General features: G+C 39.8%; 1 protein-coding gene across 2 annotated transcripts in view; it reads right to left on the bottom strand.

The window, feature by feature from the left end:
• The window catches only part of cacna2d2a (calcium channel, voltage-dependent, alpha 2/delta subunit 2a), a 169,823-nt gene that overhangs the window by 41,976 nt on the left and 108,575 nt on the right, over positions 1–19,272 (bottom strand). For both annotated transcript variants that reach the window (XM_039612357.1, XM_039612358.1), the window contains 3 exons: positions 18,924–19,062; positions 4,059–4,190; positions 3,768–3,825 (listed from right to left, as the gene is read on the bottom strand). In XM_039612357.1, coding sequence (XP_039468291.1) covers positions 3,768–3,825; positions 4,059–4,190; positions 18,924–19,062 — 329 coding nt within the window. The remainder of the gene's footprint in view (positions 1–3,767; positions 3,826–4,058; positions 4,191–18,923; positions 19,063–19,272) is intronic.

Raw genomic sequence — 19,272 nt, 5'->3', positions numbered from 1 at the left:
TAGACTTGACAGAGCTTTAATGTGCGTCAACAAATAAGGTGGCAATTTGAACAGGCTTTCAAATGCTAGTTAGCTTCTGCCACTGAAAAAGAAGACTTATGGTTGATGAATCAATATATTCTCAGATTTGAAATTTTCACCTTATGTGTTTGTAATGTTGTATTTCCTCTGTGCATCAAGATATTCATTCTGTAGTTTTTTTTTATACATGTAGAGGAACCGCTGCCCACTGTCACACCTAACTTAAGCTCAATTAGAGCTTCTATTAGGAAATAACATGAGTTCAGGTTTAGCATGTGCTGTTCCATCATATTCATTCATTATCTATTTTTCAAATGACAAGCCTTAGAGAATATGAAAAACATGCTTTGTTTATGTGCTTTTTTCTACCTTCAGTTGATGTATCACAAAATTCTGGCGCCTGAACTACCAAGTGTAGAAACAACTGCAGCAACTGTAAAATAAAACTTAGAAAATGTGCACAGCAGCAGCTACAAATGCACAATTCATATTTTGTTACACACACAAAAAAAAGGAAGGGAAGGATTTTAGTCCTACCTAAATGCCACGCAGACACATATGTTGTGCTCTTCTTAGCTTCTGTACACCTTGCATCTGTCGTCGCAACGGATGCCGCTATGTACAGCTGCCACACGCCGGGCTTACCTAACACCAGGAGACTGGTTTTGGAAAATGCGTGATTGGCTGACCTCTCCGGAGAATGTCAGTTGGGGAGACAGCACGTTAGAGTATAATCACACAAGTCTGACCTGACATATCATGACACTCCCTGCCACGGCTGTGCCACTCAGCGCGGCTGGGCACAAGTTGCTAAGCAACAGGCAACAGGAATGTCGAAATCTCCAACATGAGTAAAAGCTCAACAGAAATGACAGTGACAAACACGGACAACCGGGGCGGTGGGTGGGTGACAAGGTGTTCCTCTGTGCAAAAAAACCCCACTTCCTCTTGTCCACCCCATCACACATGCTCTGCTCCACCGTCCTCGTCAACCTTCTCATCCCCCTCATCCCCCTCATTCATTTCTGTCTCCGGGAAGAGTCCCCCAGTCACAACATGTGTAACAAGAATTAAATCAGGTTTGCGTCTGTTATTGCACTGACAGATCACAGACAGGATCACTGTTTTAACACGTCCTGCTACACACTGCCTTGCGTTTTCCAGTGTTTTACATGTTTCTAGTGTTGCCTGATGTGACAGTGCAGCACAACTTTAGAGACTTAAGCCTGGTGTTAACTTAATTAAACTGTCGGGGAACACCTTGTTAGTCTCATGTTTGTACACTGAGATGGTAATTTTTTCATTCGGAGGCACAATCCGTGATCTTACTGTAAATAGACGTGTCACCCCGAACAAAATCTGCTCTCGCTTGAGTGTTAGGCCCGTCTGCCACCCCTGCTCACCTTGCAGCGGCAGTGCAGTCTCTGGGTGTTGCTAAGGGTTACCTGCTAATTGTCTACGCCTGACGAGGTGAGGATTAAGGCTTGCCTGAGGGTGGGGCTTGAAGTGAGAGACACCACTTCTTGCCTCCATGCCCTTTGGGTGCTTTTAGCTGATATTATACGTACTTGAAAATGAATCCAGTGTTAATCATTTTAAAGAGAGCACAAACTCTGAGCCAGGTCATAACCGGTCATTTAAACTCAATTATTTTCAAATATTATCAAATATATCATCAAATAGTCATTTGTACCTTTTTTAAATATATTTTTTGTTAACAATTCTGATTTGGCATATAGATTTGACGCAATTTATTAAATAGCTAGACCAGTTTTTTTGTTGTTGTTTTAAAGATTTCAACACAAGAGACACGAGTCTCTTTTCTGTAGAAAGCCATGACTCACCTTTAATAGAAAGTTTGAGTTTCTCTGCATGTGCAGATCTACCTGTGCTAACACAGACTGCATTTACGGCATCATGGCTTGGTTCTCTCATGTAGCCTATAGATAAATAAAACACGACCCGAGGGACTGAACAGTAAACATGATCCCTACACTGCATTTGGGGACAGGCCTCTATTTGTTTGCGTTGTTGTGAGACATCCTATAGACTCAGCTTTAAATCGACTACTTGCAAATACAGTAGTAATAATTGTCTGAGGGAATATGAATAGATTTACGAGCCACCGGATGTGTTTATTTGATGTAATCTGCACTTGTTGATCAGGATGGGTGCAGAGTAATCTCCCAGTTTTCATGGATGAATAAACTGAACCTTGATGGGACCTTAAAACTCCACTAGAACATGAAACGCGTAACTGATTTTATGTTTAATTTAGAAGATTTAGAAGATCGTGGCTTTCGTCTGAGTCATCGTCAGACTCGACTAAATTTCAAGATATTACATGTGGAATATTGAGTTTCATATAAACAGTAACACAATAGAAAGGGTCGCTGGCGTTTGTTTAGTTCTGAGGTAGTTCTTGTTGACTTCGTCTGCCAGCCTGGCCTGACCTCAAACAGCCACTCACTTTGAGCTGGCTGGAGACAGAGATGGAAAATGGGGTCAGGTCTAATCAACGTTGCTGTCATGATTATGTCCAGTTCACTCCAACCTGTAACCAGGCAACAGCCAGCGCTGCCACAAAGCTGATGTGACAGTGGCAGGTAGACAGAAAGTCGAGGGGTGGACAGGAAGCTCGGTCGGGTGGGTGTTTAGCCCAACGCTGCCTATTTCTGTCCAGCTCATCACTCTGTATAGGTATTAGCATTTGAACACAGAACACACGTCAAAGTGGGTATATGCTCCTTGCTATATGTATACTACTGTGATGAGTCTGGAAACAGTCAATGATCTGATTGAGTTAAATATTATTCTTTTAGCTCTGAGCTGAGCACAGGACTTCTGCTTCTTTATTTGTTTTTCTTCATGTGAAGCCAGTTAGGGAAATCCTCTGAAAATGATGTCCTTTATAAATTCAAACGGGGTACTTCGAGCATTTTTATAATAGCTGCATCAATGCACACAGTGTGCTACGTTGTGAAGAGCATTTTAAATACAATCACAGGTTATGCTGTTTCACCGAGCAAATAATTATAAGGCTTATGAAGATGAAATTACCACAGATTATTTTCAATATAAAAACAAAAGGCATATGCAGTGAAGTGACACAGGCCGCTGCCTCTGTTATATCACACAAATTAAAATATGAAAATGGTTACAGTGCGCGCGTGTGTGTGTGTAGGCTGAAAACAGAAGACAATTTGCCATAGTCTTAAGATAGTATGCCAGCAAAGGTGTTGCTTTTTTTCCCTTTTTACTTTCACTCTGTTGCTACTGCTGATTTTTGCATAGGTTAGGAGTCACCTGAGCAAACTCTTTGCCCCTCAATGCTTAGTGGGACTCACCTGGTAAACACTCAAATTCGATACAAAGATGGAACACCCTGCAAATTTCAAAGTATAACAACTTTATCTAAGAATTTAGAAGACGCTAAAAATAGTCACATTTTTTCATTAACAGGTAAAAGCTGTTTATACAGCAGGAATACTTCCCGCTCAGGTTATACTGTAAGCTGGCCTGAGCTGAGTTCATTTAATGATGATCCAAATTATTTATGAGCAACACTGTGCAGTGTTAAAGGACAATAATACAATTTTTGCATTCACCACTTACATATCTGGCTCTAAGTAAAGGCAGCTGTTTTCCTATTCTTCTTAAAAAGACCAGCAGGCATTAATAATAGCGCAACAAAGCATGCAAATAATGACTTGTGGACAGGAGTTCTGTATAAAGAGGGCACTTACCATGGTCTTCTGCGGACATCGTACAGGTCAATCTTGTTGGGTGCCCTCCATGGAGTTGCTAGAGAGCACAAGAAAACAAATTATAGCCCATCCAGTGCACTGTAGGATGTTTCAGATCAGATTAGATCAAGGTAATCATAATTTCAGTCTCTCTATCAAGTTACCAGTAGAGCCATCTGATAAGAGATTGGCAATGTTCTCCAGCTGAGGAGCCCTGGGGTCAATTTAGACTCTATCTTGCAGTAAGTTATGACTGAGGCATCACTGTTGACTCAGTACTCTGCAGCCTACCTGGGTAGTATCGTGTCATGCCTGTGGCACTCCCAAACACCTGCCAGCGGAGAGAGCTGTCCTCCCTACGGTTTTCAATGAAGACCCTCTCCAGTGCCTGGGTCCAGTTTAATTCATTAAGGATGACGGGGGCTGGGGGAAAACACAGAGAGCGAAGCACATGAGAAAAGACTCACTATGGCTAATTGGAACAGATATTTACGCAGGCTTTAGCCTTACAGTGATTTGTTCTTTTTTTTTAGTGATTTTTGCATTTTTTGGTGCACAATAGATGCAACTCAGGCACCAAAGGCTTTGTTATTCATCAAATTGCAGAAATCCAAAGATGTAAGTAGACCCCATTATTTAAGGGGGTCACACAACTCTCAATGCCTCTCGGCATGCTGATTTTCTTAAGAAAAAAAAGTAGTCACTTGTCAATACTTGTTAATACTGCATGATCTCATGCATGTATGTAAAGTTTTGTTATGGTCTGTTGCAAGGTTGCAGTGCTAAAAAAACCCCACGGAAACACAGATTACTACAAAGAAATCAAAGACATCATTGCGCTTGTTCTCTTTTCAGCAGGTGTCTCCTGGATAAAGTTTTCCTCAGATGACACACGTACCAAGACAGACCCACAAGGTGAAAACAACACTAGCTTAATGGCTGTTGCCAGCAAAGATAGTGGACCTGAGTGTAACATAACAGCAGCTTTTCTCTGTTACCAACCCAAAGGTCAACTCTCTTGCTGAATAACCTTGTCCACACCAGCAAAGAAAGCTTAAAACATAAGAATGCATGTATGCAGGCGGCTTGGCCGGAGGTAGCCGTCTGAGTATGGAATTAGTCTAATCTGGGAAATCTTCTTTGGAGGGCAGGGGAAGAATCTGATATGACCTTGGAGGAGGTCGTACAGTCATACTGTCACTAGCAGGTTTTGGAGAAAGAAACAACTGCTGAATGTTTGATAATAGGGGCCCATAAACTGTTTCTGCAGACATCCATTAGGGTGAGAAACAGGTAAAAGGAAAAAGACTATTCAATTCAACTTTATTAATATAGTGTTAAATCACAAGGTGCTTTATATAGTAAAGTAAATGCTTGTGCATGCACGACCAGATGCATTATTGTGTTCTGAGCTGAAGCATAAGGTCATAGATCTCACATGTCAGACATAAATGGATTTATAACTGTGGAAAGAAGCATTCATCATCTAGTCAACAATAGGTGGAGGAACACGACGCAGGTGTAAAACGCGCATCTTTTCTGCTTCCGTCTGTCTTCTGTTGTTTTTACGCTGTCCTTGTTTTGCTTGCACTCGTGATCTAAATCATGCTTTCCATTCTTGCATATCCCTGCGTGACGCAATGTGCATCCACACACACATAAACCAAAAAAATGCTTTCAGTCTGTGTTTAATAGCTAAGCTGAAGTCAGAAGATGGGGAGTGCAATCAGAGGTTTAATAGCCACCTGATTAAAGAGGAAACAAGACGAGGCGCTGAGCTGAGGAGAACTTCACTCGCTTCTCTGATTTAATTACTCAGCCAACCAAAGCTAGATAAGCCCCTGAACCGACAAGTCCAGCTTTTCTCAACCCCACGTTTGAATTTCACACAAATAAACGATCATTATCCACTTTTCCATGCTTTTCAATTACTGCTCAGTCTTTGACAACCTGTCAGTTTAAGAGGTAAGAAATATGACACTAGCCTTCCATCATTCACTTCTCACCTCCTTTACTGTGAGCTGTCACACATTATAGAAAAATATAACACTGTTTATTGTTTCAGTTGAAAGCTGCCAAAGTCTTTTTAAAATTGTGGCTCAAAACAACCTGTATCCTGCATCCTAAAACAAATGCGCGCACACACACACACACACACACACACACACACACACCATAAAGCAGCACTAAGCAACGTTTGGAGGATATGAAAGCCAAATTGCCGCCATCACCAAAGGGAGCTCCTCGACATGCTTTTTTTCTCGAAATTCATAGACACAAACACAAAAGAAGAATGGAAGAGGATAGAGGCAGCCCTGCAAATGGGCACAAACATAAAAACACATTTGGGGGAGGGGGGTGATTGATGGAAAGAAACACGAAAATTAACACGAGTGACTGGCTGCTTTCACAGCAAGAAAGAAAGCAATTTCTCGCCCATGGGGGCAGAGGGAAAAAAATACACAAAACAAACTTGATGTTCAACTGTTAAATTGAAAACCTAAGACGCTATTTAGGTCAAAGAACTGATTATTCGGTTTATTTTTAGATCGTGTAACAGCAAAGAACAAATGACGGATCACCTTTGCCGTACACGTTGTTAAACACAGTTTCAGAGGTTCAGTTATAAGGTATGAGTTCAGCAATATTTTGATGCATACATTATACGTGCATGTCTTTACATTTTGCTTCCAGGAGCCAGACTTTTTTGTAATTTTTAAAATGTTCAAAATGGTCTTGAGTAACAGTAACAGGCTTTTCTTTACACTTCTTTAGACTCGCTGCTTTTCCATACATTTTCAGTCCGGTCCTTGTTCATGACCATTTTCAGACGGATGTTGTTTTTTTGTGTTGTTTTGTTGTTGTTTTTGTTAAGCCACTGACCTATGAACCATTCAGGCATTAAAAGGCGTAACTCAAGAGATGAACCAGTGTTAACCAAATAACAGATGATTAAGAAAAGAAAGAAATAGGAATCATTGAAATTGATGGCATTGGAGTTTGATCCGCCATGCAGTACCATCTGGATAGCATCTGGATAGGTAAAAGTAAAAGCATATCTGGATAGAGAAGTACACAATGGAACACTATCAGCCATGGACTGGCCTCCTCAGAGCCTTATTGAAGCAGTGTGGGATCTTGGAAAGAACAGAACTAAAGACAGCCACCATCCAAACAAGAGCTTTGAATGTCCTCCAAGAAGCCTGGAGAACTATTTCTGAAGACTACTTAAAGAAATTACCAGAAAGCTTCTCTAAGAGAGTTCAGGCTATGCTGAAGAACAAAGGTGGTCATACCAAGTACTGACTTCCAAGCTCTGTTTTTGCCATATATGCTGTATTTCCATTTGTGATTAGCTATGTTTCAATCAATCAGTGCACTTCTTTCCCATTTTCCTTGCAAAATATAAAGAATTGAGGGTTGGTTCAAGACTTGTGCACATTATTGTATTAGAGGACTCTATTTTCTCATGCCTTGTCAGTTTTGTGTGTGTGTGTTTGTGTGTGTGTGCGTGTGTGGCTATTTTGATGATTCATTTGTGAACGATGCCACTAACACGCCTGCTACAAAATAAATTGCATTCTACCAGAATTAGAAAGCAAAAGAGCTTTCTGTTCTGTCTCTCATAACTCAGTGTTTACATTTGCCAAGAATCCAGATGGTATGAAGAGCCAGAGAGATTAAAGTGGAGAGCGAAATTTGTGAGACTCGCAGTATGTCTGACATTATAACCATGTATTTTCAAACTTGCTGCCATCACTTCCAAGACTCCGAAGCATTTCAGTGACACCAGTGGCTATATTCGACTGATACTTGCGTGGAGATTATCAGGGAACCAAACCACGCTTTTCAATTTCACCTGTGCCGTGCAATACTCTGTGGTCAAAGAGCCATCTGATTAATGTGTAAAAAAGTATTATCCTTTAAGCATGAGCTATCACAGCAGGTTACTGCAGCGGCAGCCCGTGTGCTGTGAAGTCCTGGTGCTCTTATCTGAAGAAGCACCGGTTCTGTAATGATAGCTGTCCCAGACAGGCCAAGGGCAACGAGACATCCTGTGACCTCTGTTAAAACTAGCACCGTTTCAGCTGCCTCGATGAAGATCAAGGTAGCAACTGAACTCTGGTTTACTCTGGTTTTTAAATCACAAGGAATTCTGACCTTTTTTTTAAATCTGTGTTGTTTTTACTGTTTTGTCTCATATTTCTTTTCTTAAACTCTGTCATTCTGACCTATGTTTTATCTTATTTGGTTATTTTAGATGTACAGGACTTTGCTTAACACACCCACAAACACATGACGTACTACTTAGTACTTTGCAACCATGTAAGCATGCTAACTCAGCAGCTATGTATGAGTTTTTGTTTACACCCTACTGTTGGTCAGTCTTGTTCCTCTAAAAATGACAGAGCAGTTCATTCACACTGCCAGCTGAAACTAAACCATTCATATTTGAGCCATCGCTACTGTCAGGCCAATTCAGCAAACACACACACACATATTTACCCACATCTGCAGGTGATCTCTGCAGAAAAACAGGCACATCACAGATAAGAGAAGCCAGCAAACTAATTCTCTTTGATTTATTCAGTTAGGATATGCTGTGACTTCTCTGGACAGTTGATAAAAAGACAAATTTCCCCTGGGGGGGAAATATGCTCACACAGGCAGACAGGGCCTAAGAGGACTGTGTTGGCCTCATCTTTCACATGAAATGCGCCTCTCTCTGATATCTTTAAAAGGTAATTCATCAGCGCACCGCTCCCCTGACATTTAGAGCACCCTTGGCTTTGCCCCCTTTATGGAGCAAGACTGCACACCAAGTAGGGAAACAATTATGAGTGGGATTTATGGAGCATCTCTGTGTGGGATCATTCCTCATCTCCTCCCACCTCGATCCTGTGACCCCACCCCTTAACTCCAAGTACACACATTACTCACTGTGATGTACCTGTGATAAACAAACAAACAAAAAAACACCCATCTAAAACATTATGTCCTTTATGTTCTGTGTTAATCCAACATTACAGAAACAAGTCGTTGCGCCACTGCTGTGCATAGAGAGCAGAAAAACGACCTGCAATATATCATCAAACAACACAAGTGGCGCCTTATAAGAAATCTATAATTGTAATGGAGCTAAACCTATTACCCGAGACCCTCTGAAGAGCCATAACCATTAACGCCGTCATGACCATAAGCATTATATATTTCTGTGTTTTAAACAGAGCGACTAAATGTTAGTGAATGGTTCCTGGGTTTTGGAGGCAGGTTTTGAGCTTCTGGAATTTTGCTCTTTGTTTCACTCATGTTTGAGTTTTTGTTCAGTCACTTCCCTAATCTAGTTGGGTTTTAATTCCTTTGGATTTTGTTTATTATTTTGCCTTTTCCAGCTATAGCAAAACTTGTATTCTGAGTCTTTTAGTTCTTGTTTAAATTTTAACACGCATGTTAGGCCTCTGGAGAACTTCAAGACATGTTGAGGAGGTAATTTAGCCATTTAAATCAGCTGTGATGGATGAAGGACTCATCTAAAACCTCGAGGCCTGGATTTGCCCACCCTTGTCCTATATCACGCTCAGTGTGGGTCTCATGCTGCTGAGTTACTCTCAGTTACTTCCTGCTTTAGTTTGTTACTCACCTTCTAACTGTATCTTGCAATCAGTTTTACTGCCCTGTGTCTCATCTTCTAGTTCAGCTGTGTCTTGTTACCCTGACGTTTCCACTTTATATTATAGTTTCAGGGTGAATGTGTTTTCTGCCTGCTCGTCTGCCTCTGTTCTCTAAATGTTAACCATTTATTTCTAATGTTCCTGCTTTTGTTTTTGCCTTTTATTGTAGTTTTTAGTTATCCTTCTTTGTAGACTGTTTTCATTACGCAAAACACTGAGATATGCATGTAAATATTAGTGGGTTAAGATATAAGAAAAATATAAATACGTTTGTTTTTTTAAACGCACTATGTATTCAGGTATTTCACTAAATTGTAAAAGCTAAAGCTGTAAGAATGGGTTCCAACCATGAAAATTGTTGGAATAGTATGTTTGTTTTTCCTCTAGACTTTCAGATATCCGCCTGTGAGCTTTTTTGCTTTCATACCAAAACAATTCAGATAAATAAAATGTTATTTGTCGCGCTCACATTTTTGAAGAGTTTCAATTACAAAATTCAATAGCAATGTGTATGCTGAGAAACAATATTGCTGGATAATTTCAAGACTTCACAGTGAGCACGTAATAAAAAAATTATACTAAATGTACATTAAGTGAGAAACAAAAAGCTTCCTGCACAGTTCAAGGTAATCTCAGATGCATCCACCGCCTGCCTTCTCCTGCTTTTCGTCTTGTCAACCCAAATTGCTACTCCATATGCCCCCTTTTTTCTTACTTCCTCTCTCCTGCTTTCTTCCTGTCCCTTCTTTTTATCATGTAGCGTGTCATCTTGTTAACGATCTGTTACGATTTGGTTTATATCCACCAAGGTCTTCAGGATCAACTTAATGGCTTATTGGTTGAAAATTGACAAAGCCTTGAAAAGCCTTATAACTTAGAAGCTATGATTCTTTCAAATGTGGTGTGCATAGTCAATATAGAGAAAGTAATAATAATAATGGATTGCATTTATATAACGCTTTTTGAGACCCTCAAAGTGCTTTACAATTCCACTATTCATTCACTTTCACATTCACACACTGGTGGAGGCAAACTACAGTTGTAGGTGAAGTGTCTTGGCCAAGGACACAACGACCAAGCCAGACAGAGCTGGGGATCGAACCGGCAACCTTCCGGTTACAAGATGAGCTTCCCAACCCCCTGAACCACGAAATTTAAAATATCATATCACATTTAACCTTCGACCTCTCCTTCAAGGTCAATAGAATGATCTGAAGGCCAAAGTTTTAATCATAATCCTATGTAGAACTATTAAAACTATAATTCTTACTGCCATTGATTGTTATGGCAACTTAAAAGTAAATACTGCCCAGAGAGTGAAGTGCTTTGGTGGAGGTTTGTGCTCTCAGACTGCTTCTTGTTGTTTCTGCAGCTTCCTCCATACTAATCTCCAGATACAGTGATGCAACACTCCGTTCACAGTTCTGTGCAGATTAAAAGCCATTGAGTTGGAGGTGCAAACAGAGCGTTACCACTGAGCTTGCAAGATCATCAGCTAAAATATTTTTTCCAATCCCCATGCATAACCTTAGTAAAACGATAAATTGAAGGTACTTGCAACAACAAAAGTGAAGATGGGAGCTCCAAATACTATTTTCTTTTCAAAGGCAGAGCCAACAGACCCTAAGAAAAGAACACAGTGGGTGAAGGCTTGCTTTACAAAAGACACAATCATGCAGAAACCCAAAAAGCTACATAAAACCAGCGTAAATACAATATTTTCACCAATTTTTAAAAAAAATCTTGTTTGGTGAAGTGTTTGCTAGATATGGGGTATTATAAAATTCAAGTAAAACAAAGTCAACTTGGTAACCAGATTCAGTGACTGAATCTTTCGGTAAAGCAGCCTCTTCATTTTCTTTCTACATTGCTTTAATGTGTAGTGGATGCCTAGCAGCAATTCGGGGAAACTGACAGCTAAGATTTTTGTTTTACTGTGATGAGTTGTCTGTCGTATCTCAATAAAGCCTGGACTTCACTGTCAGCTAATTTCGCCACTTTCTTTGCTCTTATCTTGAGGCTAACATTAAGAGGTGCTGTGTGCAATCATTTAATATGGTTAACACTTTTTAAAACAGTTATTCTAGCTGCTGCATTCATGGATTTTGAGCAATAAATATACCCCAATGGACCAATCACAGTACACCTGCATTGCTTACTTTACTCTTATGCTGGAAATGTACCTATTTTATGTTAGGACCTTCAAAAAAAGATCCTAAAAACAGTTTCAAGAACCACAATGGTCCCCGGCCCATGCAATGCAGACATGATAAAAAGAGGTATTATCTCTAGCGGTTACTTTAATTATGAACAATTTTTTATTTGGTCTGAAAGTGCCTATAGAGAGTGAAACAAAAGAGAATTTCTCTGAGGAGGGACGACTAATCAGTATAGAGAATAAGATGAGGGGAGAGGAGAAAATTTCGCCGTACCTCAAGAATGCTCCTCCAAATACTTTTTCTAATTAAAGAAGAGCAGTAAATAACAAACACATGAAATGTAATTTGTGAGCCTGGTGGTGAGTGAAGTGGAGTTTGCTGTGCTGACTGTTCTAATTAGTGTGCAGGTAAATGATAGTGCCCCTTCACTGGGCACACACTATAGGGTTTGGATGGGTGAGTGGCAGAGATCGGGGAGGGGGGGTCGGCGGGGAGAGAGAGCGAGAGACGGAGCCTGTAAATTTGGGAACAAAATAGAGCCCGCAGTGTTTATACGCCTTTCTTCTTTTTTTGCTTTAACTTTAAATCCCTTCCTCTTTTTTCCCACTTTCTTCCTTTTTTCCCCACAAATCACTTTTGCTCTTTTCCACACATTTAAATCTGGTTTGATGTTGAGAGGGGCTGAGTTGATCTCCAGCGTGGTGTGAGCAAGTTGACAGCAAAGCTTCCTCTACTGGAAGGAACCTGGGGCGTGAGAAACAAATAAAGAGCGCATGTACTGTATGTGCACAAACACACACACATAACTTCTCACTGACAGTGATGGCATTTTACATTTAACTGAGGCAAATCTCAAGCGTGATAGTTTTTTGCTTTAAGATGACAAATGTACCATTTTATTTAAACTTATCTGACGCAAAGACAAAATTAAACAGGGGTCGTTATTATTTCTTCTTCCTGTATGAAGAAAATTGAGCCCGTCTATCAGAACTCAGCTGTGACCCTTTCATATACACCAAACCGACTCTCCATGTTCATTTTCAACGTCAGCAGCAGTTTGACTGACAGATACAAATATTTTTTTTGCATTGATGCTCACTGCTGTATTTGATGCACATTACAGTTTGGAAATTATACACATTCTGTGAAATCTGTCGTTTGCAGAGGTGAACGGGATCACCACTTTCCCGAGCAGATCTAATCACAGACTAGTGTATTGTAACTTTTAAACAGTGAGGAGCACAAGAAAACTAGGGATTTTTTAATTCCTCCTGTTAAATTTCATACCTAAGTAAATGCTGTCAATTGCACATTGTTTATAGTTTATATTATTCCTGAATATTCTCCAAAGGATCATTTCTGTTGATGTCTAAGAAAGGCAATTTACTTCAGAGTCTGAGAAGTACAGAAATGTATTATTGTGCAAATTCAATTTTCAGTTCATTTCAATTTTACTTATACAGTACAAGTTAAAAACTGCAGTCATTTAAAGGTGCTTTAGACTGTGAGGTAATGTAAGTCAAATGTATTTATATAGCTTGTTTCAAGAAGAAAAATCATAGAGTGCCTCACAGCATGCTATAAAATAGATAAAAATGTGTAGATACAACAACTAAAAGAGACAAAACTAAACAAAATCAAGCTTGCACAGGTGGGTCTTTCGCTTATTTTTGACGCTAACAACAGCATGCTCAGATCTCAAGTAGAAGGGGATCGATTAATCAGTGGGCTGATTTTATTGCCGATGTTAGCCATTTACTGATCTTTTTGTAAAAGCATTTATAAAGGCTGATAAATTAAAAGTGTCATCCTAACATAAAGCAAAGTTAAATTAAATAAAGGAGAAATGGGGGGAAAAACACCCTTCAACCCTGTTATCAGTGTTGACATTGCATAGATTGTCCACCAGAGGGCACTCAGCAATTTCTTTTGGCAACATGTTTTGAAATGCAACAAATATAGAAACCAGCTGATCCAAGCAGAATTTACAGAATGAAAATGAGTAAATACATAACTACAAATAACAAATATTAGGGAAATCTGATTCTTTTCAGAAACTAAAGATACAAAATTTGATGGAATAAAAGCATGTATGTTCATTTCTATGTTATATTGACATAGCTAACAGATGAGAAAAACCATCATACAGCACACCTGACATATTTATCTTATAGGGAAAATCTGATGATCCCCTATGAGCAAGCACTCGTTAACACTGGGGAGAAAGAACTCCCTTTTAACAGGAAGAACCCTTCATTATAACCAGGTTTTTGTTCTCCCCTTCGTAGTTGATAAAAGCAATTTGTTATCTCAGGTTGGGTACACCCAGAAGGTTGCAATGCAGCCAGTGGCTGCATAAATGGGAGAAAATTCGCCTTAAAAAGTATGGCATACTTTGACAAAATATCGGTTGAGTGCAAAGCAAAATTGACAATTTTGAATGAAGCAGTGGGTGGAAGACAGACAACCAAGTATAGAAAGGGGTGGTAACAATGGCTATGGTGTGTCCATGTGTGTGTGTGCAGGATGGGGTGGGAGGGTTAATCGTACCATGCAGAACATTTAAGCTCTGCTCTTTCATCTGCACACACAATCAGCCAGTTGTAGCCATTCATTTCTAATAACCAAGTTTGTGACTGTGCCTGACTACAATAGCAAACTGACAAGATGACGTTAGGCTGCTGGAAAAGAAGCAGCATGCGGCGGATTTAAACTTCAAATTTCATGAAAGGCCTTCCCACATTCAGTGGTGGTTTCCTTTATTCCCTGCTGGGAACAGTGGCTGCTTATTCTCCAGCTAGCACTAATGTATTCCCAAATTATGTGTACAATACACACACATTTACACACAATTAAAAAAAAAGACTCATTTATAACATCCTATAATTTCAAATTTCAACATGCAACACTGAACACAGATGTCTATCTATTTATAAATAGTATATATATGTAGGGGGGGGAGCAATGCATCATGGGAAAAGAATTAGTAAGGAATAAGTCACATAACGTGTTTTTGTGAGTCTGTGATCAGCTTTTATTTACTGCTCTTTGTATATTTGGCCAAATGCCTTCAACATATAAGCAGATGTGTCTCGAGCTCTGTAAAGAGGAAACTCAGGAGGCAAGAAAGACAGACTCAGACATGTAGATCTTACATGGGCAATGTCTCCGAAGAGACACGCGCCGGGACATCGGTTCTCTCTTTATTTATAGACAGCTCTTACGTAGCACATTTCAGGGCGCCACCCCTTGTGAGTACAAAACAACTCCTTACAAGGTGATAAGCATATACGTTCAACTGTCACAACAGGAACTGGTCAAGCTTATCTCAGCAAACTCAGCAAACTCAGCAAAGGTGAGGTTTCCTGTGGCAACTTCCTTATGCAAGCATTGTCATGAAACACAGTGAAAATGAAGCTAAACAACTAGGGATTTTTAACTACAATAGAGCAGAATACATATAAAAATCCTTTTACAAGCTCTATGGCTGATTTTCTAACCCCTACACAGAACAAAGCTTGCCGACACATTTTTGTGACCGACAGCACAGTGTTTGCTGAGATTTGTTGAGCTAGCTAGACGCTCAAGTACAGCGACCGCAACTTTACATCTGCACCATGAACACATTACAGGGATGAGAAAAAAAAGATGCAATCATTTCATTATTTTCTTATTACTGAGCAGGTATCTCTGAAAGCAATGTTGGGCTGCACCACACGAAAAATTCATTCATTCACCAGTAATATGCAGGAACCTGCCTACCAGATTTAATTGCTTGTTATGTGAAGGTGTCAAAAGCCATTCTGGATCATTATGGGCCTCTTTAACCCCTGCATATATCTTCTCACTGCTTTTATACTTATTTTTTAATCAATATTTGTGCTTATTTGTTATGTGAGATCATGTTCCCAAAGCCCTTCTTACATTACAGTTATTTAGCGAATCCCTGGAGCGCCCCACTACTTCTGCAACCTTTTCCTCCATGGACAACGCCAGCCACCTCAGTTTATTCCTCAGTGGTTGTGTTGTGATGTCCATTTTGTAATAGGCAATGATAATTAGAAGAAAACTGTATGAATGTTTGACCTAAGCTAATTAGAAAGTTTGCAGACTTGGCAGCAGGAATCAGCAGCGGGATAATGAATCATAAAATGGTTCATTACTGCGCTCAGGGAACACTCTCAATCTCAATAAACGGACATGGGGCCTAGCAGACAAATCAAACCAAGACGCATACCTCGCCTCATTTACTTGCTGAAAGGATCACAAAAAAAAAGGAAAGAAAATTCTTTTTTTTCCCTCACTAAATGGTTTCTATTATTAAAGTGTTTCTTCTCCTCTCACCTCTTTTCCTTCTATCTGTCCTTCTATCTACACCTCTCTCAAAGTCCATCTCTAAGGACACCCATTTGGATGCAATAGAGAATACAAACTGCCATTTTCTGTAAAATAGTCAATTTATTCAGTGCATTAACAATGTGTGCAAATCAAAGCTAGCTACTTCAACTACACAGAGCATGCATGCTAATAAATAGCACACTATCTTCGATCAACTGTTGAACATTATGCTGTTCTTTGGACTGTACACTGTTCTTCCTACTGTTTTCTTTTTCCTCTGGCCTCCCCTGAGAAATAAGTACTGAATCTACCCACATACAACGCTTCTCTTCTGATAATCCTATACTGTAGATGTAGACCACTTCAGACCCAGAGGACAACAAACCGCCCACATTAGTTTCCTCAGACATCCAAGGCACCCTGTAGGCTCCCACTGGTAGGACCAGAGCAGAGCATGACATGTAGATAACAATCCACTCTTACCGTCTCTATAGAGCCATCATAAAAACTTGATGTAAATTCCTTTAGGTGTTAGTTAAAACATTCCACCAGCTCAGTAGTTATCTACTCATACATACACATATGGACTTCATCTGTACTCAGCATATATACATATATATTATATTTTTATACGCCAATAAATTGCCTGGCAATGACGTGTTTTTAGCCTTTATGCAGCTACAACACTTTATGAAAGCATCTTATCATTTTAATTTCACAGCGCTAACACCAACTCAGCTTTGTTTTATACATACCTAGCAATCACCTGGCAACAGGGTAAAATTGCCCATTTTTTCCACATAAACTACTATTTTTTTAACTTTCTTATTGTGATTAAGTACATCAGTCGGCCAGCAGCACAGAAGGGTCAAAAAATGTACTAATTAACATAAATTAGCACTTTTTTCTGTTTTAGTTTTCTTATTTAAGACAATGGTGTCAAAATCAATAAAGCAGAACAGCTGTGTCTTTAAATTGTCAGAAGCTGGTTGATCTGACTTTCCACAGCTTCATCTGAAGCGATATGCAAAACCAGGGTGTCAAACATAAGGCGCGGGGCCAGAATGAGCCCAGCAAAGACTCCATTGCATTGGAAGGCTGGAAAATGGGCATAGATTTTGAACTTTTAACAGTATTTGGTAAGTTTTACAGCTTTTACTGTTGATAAAAACCTTCCCTTTTGTCAGTACACCAATACATTTAAGCAACAGATAAACAATTAAATGACAGAAAGGTTTCTGTTTTTCACTATCTTCTGTGAATTGAACCAAACTTTAGGTTTTATAAATGCAGTCTGGGCAATGAGCTGCCAGAACTTTTTCAGCAATTTTACACATTTGTCATATAGAAAAACTGAGACATACAAAATTGCACTTTTTATATGAAGATATTTGAGAGGTTAAATGTTTAGTTAAAAGTCTTTACACTGTAAGAAAGGAGAGTTTCACTGTCCTGGCTGGTCCACTTAACACTTTTAAGCTTGAACCATGAAGAATTCTTTTCTGATGAAATATCAAACATATGAGTTTTAACTTGCATCAATAAAAACATGATATGGCAATTTATTGCTTGTGTAATAAGCAATAAAAAAATTAATCTTTTGGCTTTTTGGGGGGAAAAATGTCTCAAAAACCAAAAAAAAAACCTCATGTGTCAAATATGATACACTTGGCTTTACAAGGTTAAGTTCAAAATGGGCTGTATGTGGCCCACAATGTAATATTAGATGGACATTCCTGCTCTAAGAGCTGCAAAAGGATTTTAAAGATTAAGTAGAATGAATTTACTTTTTAACACTGGCTAAAGGAAGCTCTGCCTTCAGTATCTAAAGACTGATCCCAGGACATTTTTAAAGAATTAATGCACATTTGTTTAACAACATGTTTTTTTAACTGCTTATTTATCCACAGCTAAAACACAGCACACATGTTCATAATGGAGTTGGCACAAAGTCTGCAGTTGGTAATCTCTGCACAGCAGACCGCACTATGGGAGCTAACTAAACAACATTAATAGTAAACATTTTCCACAGAACAGCGGAGCAAAAAACTAACTCTGTGCACAGTACCACTCTACTCCTCTAGTCTCCACCAGCCTCAATCAAGAGGGCTTTATTCTCTGACTCATATCTTCAGTCAGGGGAACCAGAGCTGCAACAAAATGGCTCCGGGAACAATGTGCAGGCCTGATTGCTCTATTGTGAGTTAGCTGTGGCCTTTGACATCTCCTCCTGAACCAAGAGTGTCTAATTCTGACAAGATTTGTCTGGAGACACAGCTGGAGGGCATTGTTACAGACAGGTGCCATATACTGCCTGTTCAACAAAGACAGTGAAGAGCTAGACAATAACAGAAAAGGGGGGGGGAAAAGCTGCCACTGTGAAAATGGCTGTCTGTCTGCACATGCTCTGGTTTTTGAGTCTTTAAAGAGACAGGCATAGAATATCCAAAAGGTTAGAGGTGGATAACAGAGGGAGCATGCCAAGTGAAATCAGAGTCCCGGAAGGTACGCGTGCTCGCTTTTGTCCATTTGGCAGCGACAGAGTAAGGAGAGTGTTATGTCTACAGGGCAGGACAGTGCCAAGCAGGAAGGGCAAGGTCCATGAGCAGGGGGGACTGTGCCCACTCATGACAAAAGGAAAAAAAAATAATAGTGCAGATCTGGTGTGAGAGAGTGTCTGTCATCAAAAATCATGTTAGTGTGTTAAAGTGGAGGAGGGAGAGATTGTGTTAACATACTGAGAAAAAGAAGAGGTCAAGTTAAAACAGACTGTCATCTATCCGTGACCCACTGCTACCTACGAAAAACAGGCCTTTTGGTGCATCCAGCACATATGTGAAAGCTGCTGGCAGCTGTGCCAATCCGAAGGTGCATTCAGTGTTACAAATTTGCCTTCCTTTTCACCGTTTCACCACCATCTTACACAGGCCATTCACACACATACCAACAATGTAAACAATGGCAGCAAAAAAGAGGTTGTAACTTACAGCCTTTGTATATGTCTGTAGGAATCTGGACTGCACTCGAAGAGTAGTTGACCTTGTTTTTAAAATTGGGATCGTCCACAAACTCCAGTTCCAAAGACGATGAAGTCTCCAGTGGATTCTCCTCTTCCCCGTCCTCGGTCTGCAGACACACATGCACACACACACACACACACACACAAATCTAAATGAGAACACAAATAAGAACAGACAGGAAAAAAATGGAGAAACGCGCTAACGTAGAACCGTATTTTGTCACCTCACATATTGTGGTTTTACAGGACCTTTTGTCTGCTTCCTGGTTTAGATGGTTCTGTTCTCGTAGGAGGACAATAGCAGGTATTAGCGCAGA

Source organism: Oreochromis aureus, linkage group 5 (assembly GCF_013358895.1).
Source record: "Oreochromis aureus strain Israel breed Guangdong linkage group 5, ZZ_aureus, whole genome shotgun sequence".
Lineage (NCBI taxonomy): Eukaryota > Metazoa > Chordata > Actinopteri > Cichliformes > Cichlidae > Oreochromis > Oreochromis aureus.
This window is presented reverse-complemented; position numbering and strand designations above follow the sequence as displayed.